Source organism: Melospiza georgiana, chromosome 6 (genome assembly GCF_028018845.1).
Source record: "Melospiza georgiana isolate bMelGeo1 chromosome 6, bMelGeo1.pri, whole genome shotgun sequence".
In the NCBI taxonomy this organism is placed as follows: Eukaryota; Metazoa; Chordata; class Aves; order Passeriformes; family Passerellidae; genus Melospiza; species Melospiza georgiana.
This window is the reverse complement of record NC_080435.1, coordinates 19,760,840-19,774,537: the sequence shown is the minus strand read 5'-3', so window position 1 is coordinate 19,774,537 and position 13,698 is coordinate 19,760,840. Positions and strand designations below refer to the sequence as shown.

General features: G+C 44.1%; 1 protein-coding gene across 2 annotated transcripts in view; it reads left to right on the top strand.

Annotated features, from left to right (window-relative positions):
- Positions 1-13,698, top strand: part of SCUBE2 (signal peptide, CUB domain and EGF like domain containing 2) — a 34,971-nt gene that overhangs the window by 8,404 nt on the left and 12,869 nt on the right. For both annotated transcript variants that reach the window (XM_058026525.1, XM_058026524.1), the window contains exons 5-15: positions 2,723-2,848; positions 3,195-3,311; positions 4,147-4,236; positions 5,364-5,480; positions 6,446-6,568; positions 7,914-8,030; positions 10,359-10,481; positions 10,970-11,086; positions 11,668-11,754; positions 12,420-12,524; positions 13,423-13,578. In XM_058026525.1, the coding sequence (XP_057882508.1) occupies positions 2,723-2,848; positions 3,195-3,311; positions 4,147-4,236; positions 5,364-5,480; positions 6,446-6,568; positions 7,914-8,030; positions 10,359-10,481; positions 10,970-11,086; positions 11,668-11,754; positions 12,420-12,524; positions 13,423-13,578 (1,278 nt within the window). The remainder of the gene's footprint in view (positions 1-2,722; positions 2,849-3,194; positions 3,312-4,146; positions 4,237-5,363; positions 5,481-6,445; positions 6,569-7,913; positions 8,031-10,358; positions 10,482-10,969; positions 11,087-11,667; positions 11,755-12,419; positions 12,525-13,422; positions 13,579-13,698) is intronic.

Here is a 13,698-nt window from a genome sequence, read left to right as displayed (position 1 = left end):
GCAAAAAAATACAAATATTTAAACCCAGATCATACATGTAAGAGATTAATTTAGTGTGTGACCTGATAGGGAAATACTGCTGGCTTTTTTTGCCTGCATTCTCCCAGTGACAGGAGTACTCAGGTTTCCTGGTAACTTCAAGAAGGTCCAGTGATCAGAAAGGTCCCACCTGGCTCAGGATCTGCTCAACAACCACAAAGGCACTGGAGTCACCTCTCCTGGCTGAGTGGGACAATCCAGAGCCATCCATCCCAGGATATTTGTGGGTCAGTAGGGCAGAGTCTCTTACAGCACAAATTCTGTGTCTGGGAAATGTGTGGGGAGATTTGAGCAAAATCTGCTTGGGTTTTTTTTTGTGGAGCACAGTCTGCCATTGCAATAGCACTGGAACAATGTGACCTGGGAGACTTTGTGTGCACCAAGGGATTGCAGCCACACAGCATTTATGGCTTTACAGACATCTCCTTAATAATACAACCTTGTAAAAGGGGGCTGAGAGAGATCTACCAGCTTTGGAAACAAGAGCAGGCCCAAAGTAAATGCTGGAATGTGTGGATGTGGGTATCCTCTATGGAACTGCCTTTTAGGTCAGCCAGATTCTGGTGGGTTTGGTGGAGTACCTTGTTCCACAATGGATACCTTGTTATTAAAATCCATCCTGGTCTGGAAAGCACAGTTTGAGCTTTCTATGGAGACCTGATTGAAGTCTGCTCCCTCAGAATGGAGCAATCCCAAATGGAGCATATAAACCATTTGTTTGGTGCCAGTGAACTTTACCAAAGTACCTGCTTGAGCAGTTTCCCCTTTGGTAGCTCAATAGAGACAAAAGAATAACTTTGTTGACAGAAACTAAGCTGCTAATTCTCTTAATGCTCTCTAACCCCTCCGAGCTAACAGAGCAAACCATGCTGCATGCTTAAGAGCAGAACTTTGACAAAAACACCAGAGCTAATGAGGCTAATTTGTGGCCTCATGGGTTGTCTCCTTCCTTGACTGACACAATAATGGGTGACAGCTTTCCTGTGGGCTCCTTGGGCTGTGCCTGTGTGCTGCAGGATTTGGAGTCTCATTGTCTTGCTGGACTTGTGGAGAGCCCTCACTGTGGGAAAGGAATCAAAAAGCCAGCAGAGCAGAATAATCTGGGCTCTGCAGTGTCCATTCTTTTGTTGCTTAAAGCTGTCTTAATAGAGAAAGGGTCCTGTAGCTGGTGCTCCAGGGGGTGAGAATAGCAGTGTGGAGAAAGGACCTAATTGAAGTGGAGTGGAATAATGGTGACCTCTGCCTCACAATGCAGGGGGTTTGCTTCTCTTGGTAGTAAGGCTTGAAAAAAGGGCTGGGTAAGTTTAAAAAATATACAGGGTGTGGAACTGACAGTCCCTTTCCTGCAGCATGGTCACCCTTGCTGTTCTGCTTCTGACTGTGCCTCTGCTCAGCTCCAGAGAAGTTCCCTGGGGTGGAGTGGGATCAGCCCTGGCAGCCAAAGAATGTTCCACCTGGTCTTCATAAATGGAATGTTCTCACTGGGAAGAAAGAGCACTTTGGTGTAACTTGTCCTTTTAAGGGATCCAAATGTGCCCAGACAGAGAATTTGATGGTAAAGGTGTGCTGTCTGTACACCCAAGGACAGCATTCAGATGTCCTCTCTTTCCTGGTTTTGTAGAGGACTCCATCAAAACCCTGTGGTATTCTGTTAAAAGCACACCTATTTGTTTAATTTGGTCTGTTGATGCCATTGGGTAACTCAGCCAGCTGCTGGGTGTTGTTGTGTTGTGTGTGTGCAGGCTGCACCACCTTCTTGCAAATGGCAAAGACACTGCTTGCACTGAGCCATGGAGCAAGGGGAAAGAAGCTCTGGCAATAATTTTAGAAACTACTCCTCCCTGTTTAATTGACTTTATATTTTTTGCAAAGGCCAAGAAAAGCACTTTGGCAATTGAGTGCTGTGCACGAGCTGGCAGAGATAAAAATGGCAGGAGGTGTAGCAATAGAAATCCAGTCATTAGTGTCACACTGGTTCTTCATTTGGTTAAAGCAGACACTAGCACTAAATTCTGTCTAACTGGGAAGATGTGTAGAAATACAGAACACTGTGATAATACCCAGCGAGGTTATCTTGGGTGGTGTGTACTGAAATCGGTAAAAAAAAATGAAAAGAAAATGATTAACAATAAAGAGAATTAATGTATAGCATGTGTGCAATTTGCATGTTGGCCTGCTCTGAGATAGGACTCAGCACTTGGTCACTGCTGAGATAGGTTATGGTTCTGGGAATTTGCTTTGTAAGCTAGGAATTGAAATTGGGATGAGTCCTGTGATTGCTGTTCTAAACATTCCTGTGTCAGCAGGCTGCTCTTTTCAGCAGAGAAAGAGGAACTTCATTTTAGACTTGGACATTGCCACTTTTGTAAAAGGAATGAGGAGGTTTTATGAACACCTAGAAGTATAAAGTGAGAGCATTGGATGAGAATGCAGGTGCTGTACAAATCTGTGGATATTGCTCTTTGACCTTGCAGTCAAAGAAATGATCACAGAAGGAGAAACCTTGGGGTTATTGACTTTGCAGGACTGGACTCACTGCCTTTCCTCTCTGAAACTTCTTGTCCCAACCCTGCAGAGCCTTCCCAGAGCCAGAGGCTCAGTCTGTGTGTGTTGAAGTGACCTTGTTGCTTGCACACAGGGCTGCTGAGGGTGCTGATGCTCTGGCACCTTTCCTGTTTTACAGAAGGCATGAGCTGCATGAACAAAGACCATGGCTGTGCCCACATCTGCAGAGAAACACCCAAAGGAGGAGTTGCCTGTGAATGCCGACCGGGATTTGAGCTGTCTAAGAACCAGAGGAGCTGCATTTGTAGGCAACATTCTGCATGTGCTTATGGTTCCCAAAGTGAACAGTGAGATGGGGCTTGGTGTGTTTTAGCTAACATGGCACACCTGAGCTGTGTGTGTTTGAACTGAACCAGAATTGGTGTCTTTTCTGGGCACAGTCACACAGGTCTGTTGATTGCTGTAGTGTCTGTAGTTTGGGACTTGTGCCATCATTCATAACACCTGGAAGTTCAGCTCCATGAGGGAGCTGTGCAGTGTCTCACAGTGCCCTTCAGGAAAGGGCTGCACTGCATGCTCAGGTGGCAGTGGGACTGCACAGGGTCCCTCAGAAGTGCTGGAAGTGAGAGTGCCCTGTGTTTTCTCCCCAGTGACATGCAACCACGGCAATGGGGGCTGCCAGCACACGTGTGACGATGCTGAGCACGGGCCTGTCTGTGGATGCCACCCCAAGTATGTCATGCACCTGGATGGCAAAACCTGCCTGGGTCAGTATGCACTGCAGGGAAGGGCTTTGCTGGGGATCCCCAGCTCCAGGGGGTGTGGTGCTGCTCTGTGGGCAAGATTAGTGCTCCTCATAATGGTATGGCTAGAAAATGTCAAGGGGTTCAAAATGAAGGAACCTCATAGTGCATGGGTGAGTTGGTTGGGTCCAGGCAAGTTATGCTTCCCTATTTTAGCAGCTACCTAATGCTGTTGCAACCTGTAATTATCACTGGTCCCCCTGAAATAGGAGGCCTGTCACTAACCAAAGCAGGTTTCCTTCCCTCTGGGACATTTTAGGTTTATTTTCTTCAGTAGTGTGAGCAAGGAATACGTCTGTAAAAACTGGGACTCTGAAATCAATTAATGTGTAGTTTTGGCAAGGCAGTTATCCAGTAAAGAAAGCGCTTAAGATTTATAAACTCTTGCAGTCTCTGGGAGAGTTTGTTGTCTGTTGATTGAAATCAAATGCTGAGGCATGACTGGCTGGTTGTTGTAATTAGTCCACGATGGATGATGACAGGGCACTCCTAACAGAGCAGCTCCGTCAGCTCTTTCATCTTGCTGCTGTTCACTACATCTGTAGCACATCTTTTGTTTTGTTAAGGACACTGAAGCAAACATGGCTTGTAAGGAAGCCACAAAAGCAAAACATTCTCATGGTTTTGACTGAAGGGTCTTCATGATTTTTATTACTACTTGCTCTTGAAAAATAACTTATTTCTGCCTGGTCAGTTCTGACTGTCCCTGATTCAGTGTGTGATGGAGCTCTTCGTGTGTGTTGGATGTCAGATGAGTCAGGGCACCTTTACTCACTTGCTTTTTTCATGCTCCTTACAGAGAGGGAAGAAGCTGCTGTTGAAGTTTCTGAGGGAAACACCACAGCAGCAGCTGATGTGGACAAGAGAGTGAAGCGGCGCTTGCTTATGGGTAAAAGTGCTGATCCAAAATAATTCTGCTGCTTGTTGAAACCTTTTAGACTGAAGAATTAGTGTGGGGCTTTTTTGGTTTTTTTTATGGTAACCTTCAGCTCTGGGCTGAATTCTGCCTAAGATGATCCACTCTCTCTTCAGGAAATAATGTTATTCCCTAGTGTTCAGACATGTAATGAATAGCCTTGTTTTCAAAAAGAATGACAGAGGAAGAAAGAAGATGCACTCTGTCTTTCCTTGGAGATTGGATACAGCCTGCCAATACTGCATGTGAGATGAGAGACTGGGAAGGAATAAACCAGTAAAGCTCTCAAAACTTGGCAATAAGTAGCATATGCTTGATGCTGCAGAAAATGAGGATACAGAGCTAGAAAGTAGATTTCAAAAAGCAGACATAAAAAAGCATTCTTTGCAGCTCTCTCAATCAATACATGCCATGTAAAATTGTATTTGTCCAGCCAGTTAAACTGACTGAGGTGGTTAGGCTGATGACAAGAGGATGAATTCAAAAAAGAGTGAGTTATTTCTGTTTGGTTGGATGTGAAGGACTGTGTTTAGGAGTGCTCACTATCAAGGTTTGGTGAGATTCAGGCATGGTTTGCATAGCAGGGAGTTTGTTAAGGATAGTTAGTAAGTAAGGACAGTTATTAAGTTAGAGGAACAAACTTTGGTGGGAATGGCACCTGGGCTCCCAGGCTGAGGGAATGCTCATGGGGGTGTTACCCACCATGGCTGGGAGCATGGGCCGTAGGGAAGAGGAGTTGGGAAGGACTCAAGAAAACTCATTTAGTAGTGCTGAGTGTAACCTGGTGTCGCATTGGTGGGAAGTGTCAGGGGATCAGCCAGAATCCACTGTGGGAATAAGGAACCTGACTGGCAGTAACAGATTCATCACCAAGGAGCAGGGATTTGTGTTTCAGACACAAATGGAATGCATTTTGGTTTGTAGAGTTCCCACAAAAAGCCTGGAAGTAGCTGAGGCAGGGAGTTTGCCAACACATGTATTTAGCAGTTGCTGGTGTGTTCTGGGCTGAATGTTTGAACAGCAGTGTGTTGGGGCTGTGCCTTGTGTCCCAAGGTGTTTCTGGTGCCACTGTGGTTTCCCTGAGCTGTGTCTCGTTGCAGAGACGTGCGCGGTGAACAACGGCGGCTGCGACCGCACCTGCAAGGACACCTCCACCGGAGTGCACTGCAGCTGCCCCGTGGGCTTCACCCTCCAGTTCGATGGCAAGACGTGCAAAGGTGGGCTTTGTACCCCTGCTAGGTGCTCCCAGGCCCTGCAAGATACACGTCTCCAAACAGAGGCAGCCCAGAGGAAAGCTGCTGTGTGCAGTCTGACCGCAGGAAGGATTGCACAGGGGTAGAGGCCGTGCTTTCCTTCACACCAGGGGTAGCGTGCAGAGAATCTCTTCTTCTCTGCCCTCCCACTCTCCACTTCCACCTCCTGTGCCTCGTTTTCCAGAGGTCAGGTTTGGGAGAGCTGAACCAGCAAACAGAGGTCAGCACTGGCAGGTGTGGGTGCTCACAGGTACCCAACAGCCTGGCTGGGCATCAGGAGAGCTGGTGAGTAAACACCAGTGTGTAAACAGGGATGTGTTTTATAAATATGCACTGCTCCAAGCAGCTCTAATGAGAGCTCTGGCAAGTAGCAAAGGCACGATTAGGTTGTATATTATATTGCTTTTCCAGTAATTAGATGTTAAGGCTGTTCTGCTAAGTAAAAATGATGAAATCCCCAGGCCTGAGTCAATTAATATTAGATAAAGGCCTCATTCTAATGTTGCCATGAAAAGGACGGGGTAGTTCAGGAAATCTCTGCCTGAGATTTCTGCAGGGCTTACAGAAAGGAAATGGAGAGAATGTTTAAAATACTGAAACCTCTTAGAGAGCCTTGGAGCCAAAGTGTTTCCAAACATAACTTAGGGAATGGTCTTTTATGAATGCGTTACCCAACTGCAACTGGCAGGAATACATTAAATGAGAGCAAATAACACTGTCCTGGGGCTGAATGGGCTGGATCATTCTTAAGAGTTGGATCTGATCTTCCTTCCTTCCTTAATTTGTGGGAGTCTCACCAGATTTTGTTTCTGGGCTCCTCCAAGTGACTGGACGTGACTATTTTCTGAATCTGGCTGTGGGAGTAGGTTGAGTGCTGAAGCTCTGTGTTAATTTGCTGAAGCCTTTTTTTTTGTTTTGTTTTGTTACAGATATTGATGAATGCCAGTCCAATAATGGAGGTTGTGATCATTTCTGTAAAAACACTGTTGGCAGTTTTGATTGCAGCTGCAGAAAAGGATTTAAATTATTAACAGATGAGAAGTCCTGTCAAGGTATGTGCACTGGAGAGACAATGGTACAACAAAAGTAGGACAAAGCAGCGTGGCTTGGACATCTACTACAATGATGAAGTGATAATGGACTCCAGAATAATTTCTGTTCCTCAGTTTGGATTTTTTTCTTCTGAAACAGCTGTTGAGTTAATACAGTTGGCTTGATGCTATTGTAGGAGATAAGTTTAATGGCACAGTGAGCTATTATCTGGAAGGGACAGAGACAGCATCATATTAAAAAGCTCTCTATGAGGTTAATGCTTCCCCCTGCCTTGATGATCTTAAAATAATTTACAGGGAAAATTAGGCAATGTCTCTCTCTCCATTTTCCTGACTGATTCACCATTGCAGTGAAACTATTATTTCTTAATAGGATATTTAGTTGCCATGAGCTCATTATTAAAGGAAAAAGATATGATGTGATCTCTGAAATTATGGGTCTGTAGACAGAATGGAATCTCTGTTCCCTAAAACATCATGGAGCATTTGCTTTTGAGGATGACATGGATTTTCCTGTGAGACTCACAAAGCATATTTGCTTTGCTCTATAGTGGTTTGTACATATAGATTTAGCAATTCTATTAAGCTGCTTAAATGCACAAAAAAATGTGAAGATCAAAATGGTCTGTGCTTGTGGAAAAGCAACAGGATGAAACAATGTCAATTGAGTCAGCCAAATGGTGAATTATGTGATTTCCTAGGCAACCAGATGACATTAAAGGTGAATTTCAGAAAACTGAACTGACCAAGAGAAAGTAATTTTCACCTGAGTTTTTTTTTGTGCATTCTTATCCCTTATAAATAGGCAAAGAAGGACAACTATTTATGTGGAAAAACTTACTGTATAAACATCTGATTTTTGAGATTTTTTTGGATTTTATTTAAATGAAATCTGTTTATGACTGTATCTTAAAGCCTTCCATCTCCCTTTTGTCCCTGTCACTTCTGTTGCTTTCCCTAGGCTGTTTCAGAAGTGATATCATGCTTCATGCCAAAGCCCGAGAAAAAAGACTGATGAAAAGTGCTAGTGAAGTCGATGTAAACTTTTTTTGTGTCTTGCAATGTTCTTACCTGGCATGCAAAATATACTAGCACAGAAATTTTTGGTGCTTTTGATGGTATAATGAATGTTCATTCTCAGGGAGCACTGTGATTTTCAGCAGACCTAAATCAGGCGCTGTATATTCAAATAGAACTTCATTTAGGGAGGGAAAAACAGAGGCAATACTTTTAATTTCTAAGTAGAGTGATCCTAATGAAATAAGAGTTTTCAGCTGCAGGCTCTCAGGGCTCCCTGGGCAGCCTGGGGGGTGCTGATGTCCCTCTGTCCCTCTGTCCCCTGCAGACATCGACGAGTGCTCCTTCGAGCGCGCGTGCGACCACACGTGCACCAACCAGCCCGGCACCTTCCAGTGCTCCTGCAACAAGGGATACGCCCTCTATGGCTTCACCCACTGTGGAGGTGAGTCACAGACACAGCACAGACCCTGGCACGGGCACAGCCTCCCCCTGCCCTGCAGGACACACTCTGAGGCAGACCCAGGTGTCCTAGGGAGTAAATTTTACCCCTTGCTGTGATAATGAGACACAGGAAAAGGAGGAACTGATCCTGCTCATTCCTGGCTTTGCTCAAGCGATTTTTGCCTTTACACCCTGCATGCAAAAGGGACCTGTAGCTATTAGGAGAAACTGATGGGTTTTGTGCTTGGATCTGAAGTCCATAATTCAATGCAATGTTCACATGCAGAAGAGTCATTGACTTCAGTGAAAATTCAGTGGAGTAGGGCTTGAACAGGAAGCTCTGAATGACACTGAAAATTACAATTCTGCAGGTGCATGTGTCAGGTCCTCATGTGATGTAGGCTGGAATTTAGCTGATGTAGTGCCACTTTGCACTGGCCAAGATTAATACTCTTAAATTTTTATGTCTTTCCTACAAGGAAAGAGCAAGTTGTTCATAGAAGCTCAAATATTTGACAAATTCCCAGAATTAACATGAGGAAACATGAATAACTGGGACACTAAATGGAATCAAGCTTGTTTTATATAAGCTTTAGGCAAGACCTTAGTGAGTCCAAAGTTTACTAAATTCTGAGTAAGACCTGTTTATTTCTGAGGCAGAATGAGCACAGTTGGAGATAACAATTCAGAAATCCCTGTGTGCCTGTCTGTTCTACCCTCTGCCTCTAGAAATTCTGCAAATAAATTACAGAGCTACAACATCACCGTGTTTTATCCTGATGAAACGGGAACTTATCTGGATAAGGAATAGCACTGTCATGTGCTCTACTTAGTTAAGAGACAACTTCTGATTAATTCCTCTGCATTAATTCAATTTCTTTTGGCTACCAGTGAGGAAAAGGAGTTGTAATTTTGCTGTTGGCTGCTAATTGGCCTTTTCTTGTCATACCCCCGTGCAGAAGATGTTAATTAATCCTCATACCCTCATACCACAGTAAGTCCCTCATTGACTGGCAATCACAGGCTGGTCAGAGCTGATAGGACACTCAGAATACACCTTCTGACCTCTGTGGGAGAAGTCAGTAAGTGCTGAAGATAAGACGCTGGAATCATAAGAAAAGCTCAATGAAAACCAAAGATTTGTGGTATTTTAGGTAGCAGTACCAGTTTAAGGTGTTGCCTTCTTTCTCCATTATTCCTCTGCTGCTCATTCCTACCCCTGCTGTCTCAGTTCTGTTAAAAGCACATTTCCCCCAAATCAGACTGGTTTTGTAGTGTGTTTCACAGTGTTTTCTAACAAATTGTCACTTAGAGGGTGTCCAGTCTGGGGACAGCAGTGACTGGAACTTAGCAGCATTGAGATAAGTGTGTGTGGAAGCACGTACCCTCAGATGGACAAACGTGATGGGGCTTTGATCAGGCTTCCTGATGGCAGCTTTCTGGGTTTGTGTACAATTGCCATAAAGCCCTGGGAGAGAAGGGAAGCCCTCCTCAGGGTGCATCTGAGCAGCAAAGACAGAGACCTTTGCATTTCCCTTTGTTGAAATTCATGAGATTCCCATTGACCCATTTCTGAGGGCAGTCAAGGTCCCTCTGAATAGTGGCACAACCATCTGGTGCATCAGCCACTCCTCCCAGTTTTGTCTCATCTGTGACCTTGCTGAGGGTGAACTCTTGTCCCACCATGCAGGTTTAATGAGGAGGATAAATTGCATTGGCCCCAGTGCTGACCCTGCATGCAGCACTGCTCAATGCTGCATCCTGCAGCAGCATGCAAGGGTGCACCAGAGGCAGCATGTGCTGTGCTGGCAGTAATTTCTCCTCCTCTTGGCATTTCCTGGGCAGGACAAGGTTCCAAAATTGGATAATTGGCCAAAAGAGACAGGAAGGACACAATGGTGGTGTTTGCCCAAAGAGCCAAAATGTTCCACAGTAGTTGCATCTATCAGAGCACTTTGGAGCATTGGTCAGTGTGAATCCTGCCCTGTTCTCTGTTTTTATTTAAAATTAGAAATTTTAATTAACCAGGCACAGTGCAACACAGATTTGACTTGATCTGCTTTTCTTAGAATTGTTTTATCATCATATTGCTAAGGCTGGATATTGTTTAATTATGAGCCACCAGTATCTGGTCTGCTTTGATATTTATCCAGGGATTTCCATGAAGACAAACTGTTTCTCTTGAAACTGGGTGTCCAGGTAGCATCCCTGAAGAGTCTCTTCAAGACCCTACTGAGCAGTTTTTGTGCCCACATTTACCTGGTGGAATTGCAGTGCATAACTTTGGGAAGAGCAACTTTTTAAAAGCACCTTTACCTTTCCTCTGCAGATATTAATGAATGTAGCATCAACAATGGTGGCTGTCAGCAGCTGTGTGTGAACACACTGGGAGATTATGAATGCCTGTGCCAGCCTAACTACAAGCTACACTGGAATAAAAAGGACTGTGTTGGTAAGGTGTCTAATAAATACATTTCTGCTCCTGATGTGTCTGGTGGGCCATGTGGTTACAGTCAAATTTGATGGTCTGTCCCGTTAAGTGGTGTGAGTCATTGAGTCATTGTTCCTGGTATTCTGCTTTAATTTTTAGCAAGGCATCATGGTAGTGATGTTGAAACTCATGAAAACAAACAGCAAACCAACCCCAAAAACAGGAGATACTTTGAGGGATTTTGATGCTTTCCTTCCTGTGCTTTTATCTAGCTTGTTCTTCTATTTCCTTTTGTTCCTCTGCATGAGAAGGCTTGCTCATGATAAAGGAAGTTTCTTTTGTGGTGTGATCTTCCAGTGATTTTATTTGGCTAGAATTTTCTGTCTGAACAGCATATTAATTGCATGGGTGCTCTCAGGTCCTGGCTACAAAAGCAGCTGCATGCTGATTTATTGGTAGGGTGAAGGTGGATGTTTTAATCCTGTGAGTGTTTGTTTTATCCTATTCAGAGACAAAAGATCCCTTGTCTGATAGTGTGTCACCCAAGGTGCTGCTGCACTGCATCAAGAGTGGTGGGAGTGACAGATGCTTTTTGAGCTGCTCTCCAGATGTGCAGGTGTTCTCTGGTAAGTCAGAGCTGACAGAACTGAGCACGTGATTCTGTACACAGTGTAGGGAGGCCAAACTCCTCCCTGTCAGGAAAGCCCCAAGAAGCAGTCAATAAACAGAGATCTCTCCTCTTTCACTGCAGATAATAAAGGGCTGTATCCCTGGCAGTGTCCAGGAAAGCCCCTCTTTCCTTGTCTTTTATAACCACACTCTACCCTCAGATTCCCTTCTCACAAGTTTCTTTTTGAAGCTGGGGAGGACAGGGGAGAATTCTCTGTGCTCCCTGGGCCATTCCTTAATTGGCCCTGAGAGGCACTGGTGAATGGGGCCAAGGCATTCCAGCCCTGCGTGGGGTCTGGGATTTTACCCACACAGCCCCTCCATCCCACAGGACTCAGTGCTGCTTATGGCACTGATGCCCTTTTCCTGAATCCTTTGAATGGCTTAGGAAGAGACAAGCTCTAATGTGGAGTATTGTATGAACAACATTGTGTGTTGATGCCAGTCAACGAATTCACAATGTGTTTTGTGCTGCAGGAGTCCTCAGTGTGTGCACTGTGCCTGTGTTTTACTGTCTGTCTGTCTGTCTGTCTGTTAGGAACACAAGATGCCTACACCCTCACCTGTGGCAGGTCCTCTCAGCTTAAGAAAAAGCAGCAAAGTGCAAATGCTTCCAGCTGGCTGGGTAATCACCACATTTACTGTTACATAGTTTGACTGATTTATTTTCTTTGATAACTGTGAAACAAAGGTATTTCTCTTGACTTTCCCCCTCCTCTTATAATCTATTGCTCTTTTCCTTCCTCTTCCTCATGATTGTAGCTCATGATGGCTGCAGGAAATTCCCTTTATACTGCTTCATCAGCATCATTCAAACTGAGACTTAAAAATAAAGAAAAGGTGAAATAAACACTTAGGCCAGGAATTATGTCTCCTTTTAGTCTTCCACACCTGGACAGTGTTGGCAACACACAATGTGTTTAGGTTGAGCTGTTGGACTGTAAAGTTTAGAAGGCATTTACAGCCATAGACATAAACTATTTTCTGAAATGATTTGGAGTGTCTCCTTTGATTTCAGCTCACCCTTATTTAATTCACGCAATAGTAGGTCCGGTATTTCTCTGTCTCTCACGTTTTTTTCCCCCCTAATAAAATGTACTACCCATCATTCTAATTCCAGTTGTGAACCAGCTTCACAGCAGGAGAGTTCTGACATCTCATTAGGTTTTCTGTGATGATCACTTCATATCAGCATAATTTTTTTAGTCATCATTGTGGTGTACATTAGGGCTATCTCAATTTTCTACTCCTTTTTTTTTAAATAATGTGTTTCATTGTTTCTTCCTGAAGATGCTTCAGCCATCAAGATAAGCGTAACCTTTAAATTAAATGAAGGAAAATGTAGTTTGAAAAAGACTGAGATGTTTCAAGAAGGTCTGGAGCAGATGATACCAGGTATGGATATAAAAATGCAGGTAAGCAGGTTAGAGCCAAAGCTCAGGGGTTAAGTGCTTTCCAGATATGAAGTACACCACAAGCAAAGCATAGATGACTGAAGGTTTTCTGTTCTTCACTTCTTCCTGCTTGGCCATGACTCTTGCAACAGTTATTTCAGATCCCAGGATTTCCTTGTGCCATCCTCATAGTCCTGCTAGGAAAGCCCTTATCATTTTTTTGTTTGCAATACTGCTGATAAATTCTCAGTAAAACCAACCATACTTTTTAAAAATTTGTTTCCTTCCTTTTCTTCCTCTTTTTATCTTTCTCTTCTTTCCTTTCTCACCTGCTCCTTGCTGTCTGGTGCCTCGTTGAAAAATCTCCTGACCTTTATGCTGACTCTATTGTCATAGGGTTATTTCTCTTGTCTCTTGTCTTCCTTTCACTCTTCAGCAGCCCCAGATGGATGCAGTGGGGTCAGCTCTTCCATCTGCTCCAAAGCAGAAAGAATAGGCTGGGAATTTACAAAGTCAGCAGAAAATTAGTAGGAGTACTTTAAAAAATAAAAGAAAAAATGGGGAAAGGAGTCATTAAACGATATGATGAATCAGTGTGTCTGACTGTTTGTCCTTAGCAGAGTAACAGTGAGGAACGGTGCTGAATGCTCAGTTATGTACTCCAGAACCAGAGCTTATTCTGGGTGTTTCCTTTGCCTAAACCTTATTTCCTCATTGAAGCCATGAGAATGGTCATGACTCTGTGAGGGTGCACCAGGTAAGAGCCTGGCCAAACTGCTCTTTCACTGGCCAGTGGAGGTGATGGTTTGCTCCTCTTTAACTCTTCATGATGATCCACTGGTGAATGTTCAATAACAGGCCTGGCCAAGCTTTTGCTTCCTTTGATTTTGTTCATGCAGAGAGACAAAATTCAGTAATGGAGAGCTTCCACTATGTAAACCTAACATGCAACTCTAGCAAGAAAGTCCCTGGAGCCCTCAGTAGACTGGCAGCGACCAGAGAGATTTTTATCACCGCGGACTTTGAGCTTGAGACGAGCCGGAAGGAGGTGACAGGTTGGTTGGGAAATAATTCCAGGTGCGCTTTGAAGCTTCTTGCCGTTTGCTCCTTAATTCCTGTATTTTTCACTTCTGCCTGTATGCAAAATGATGATAAAAAGTATCTCCTGTTTTGAA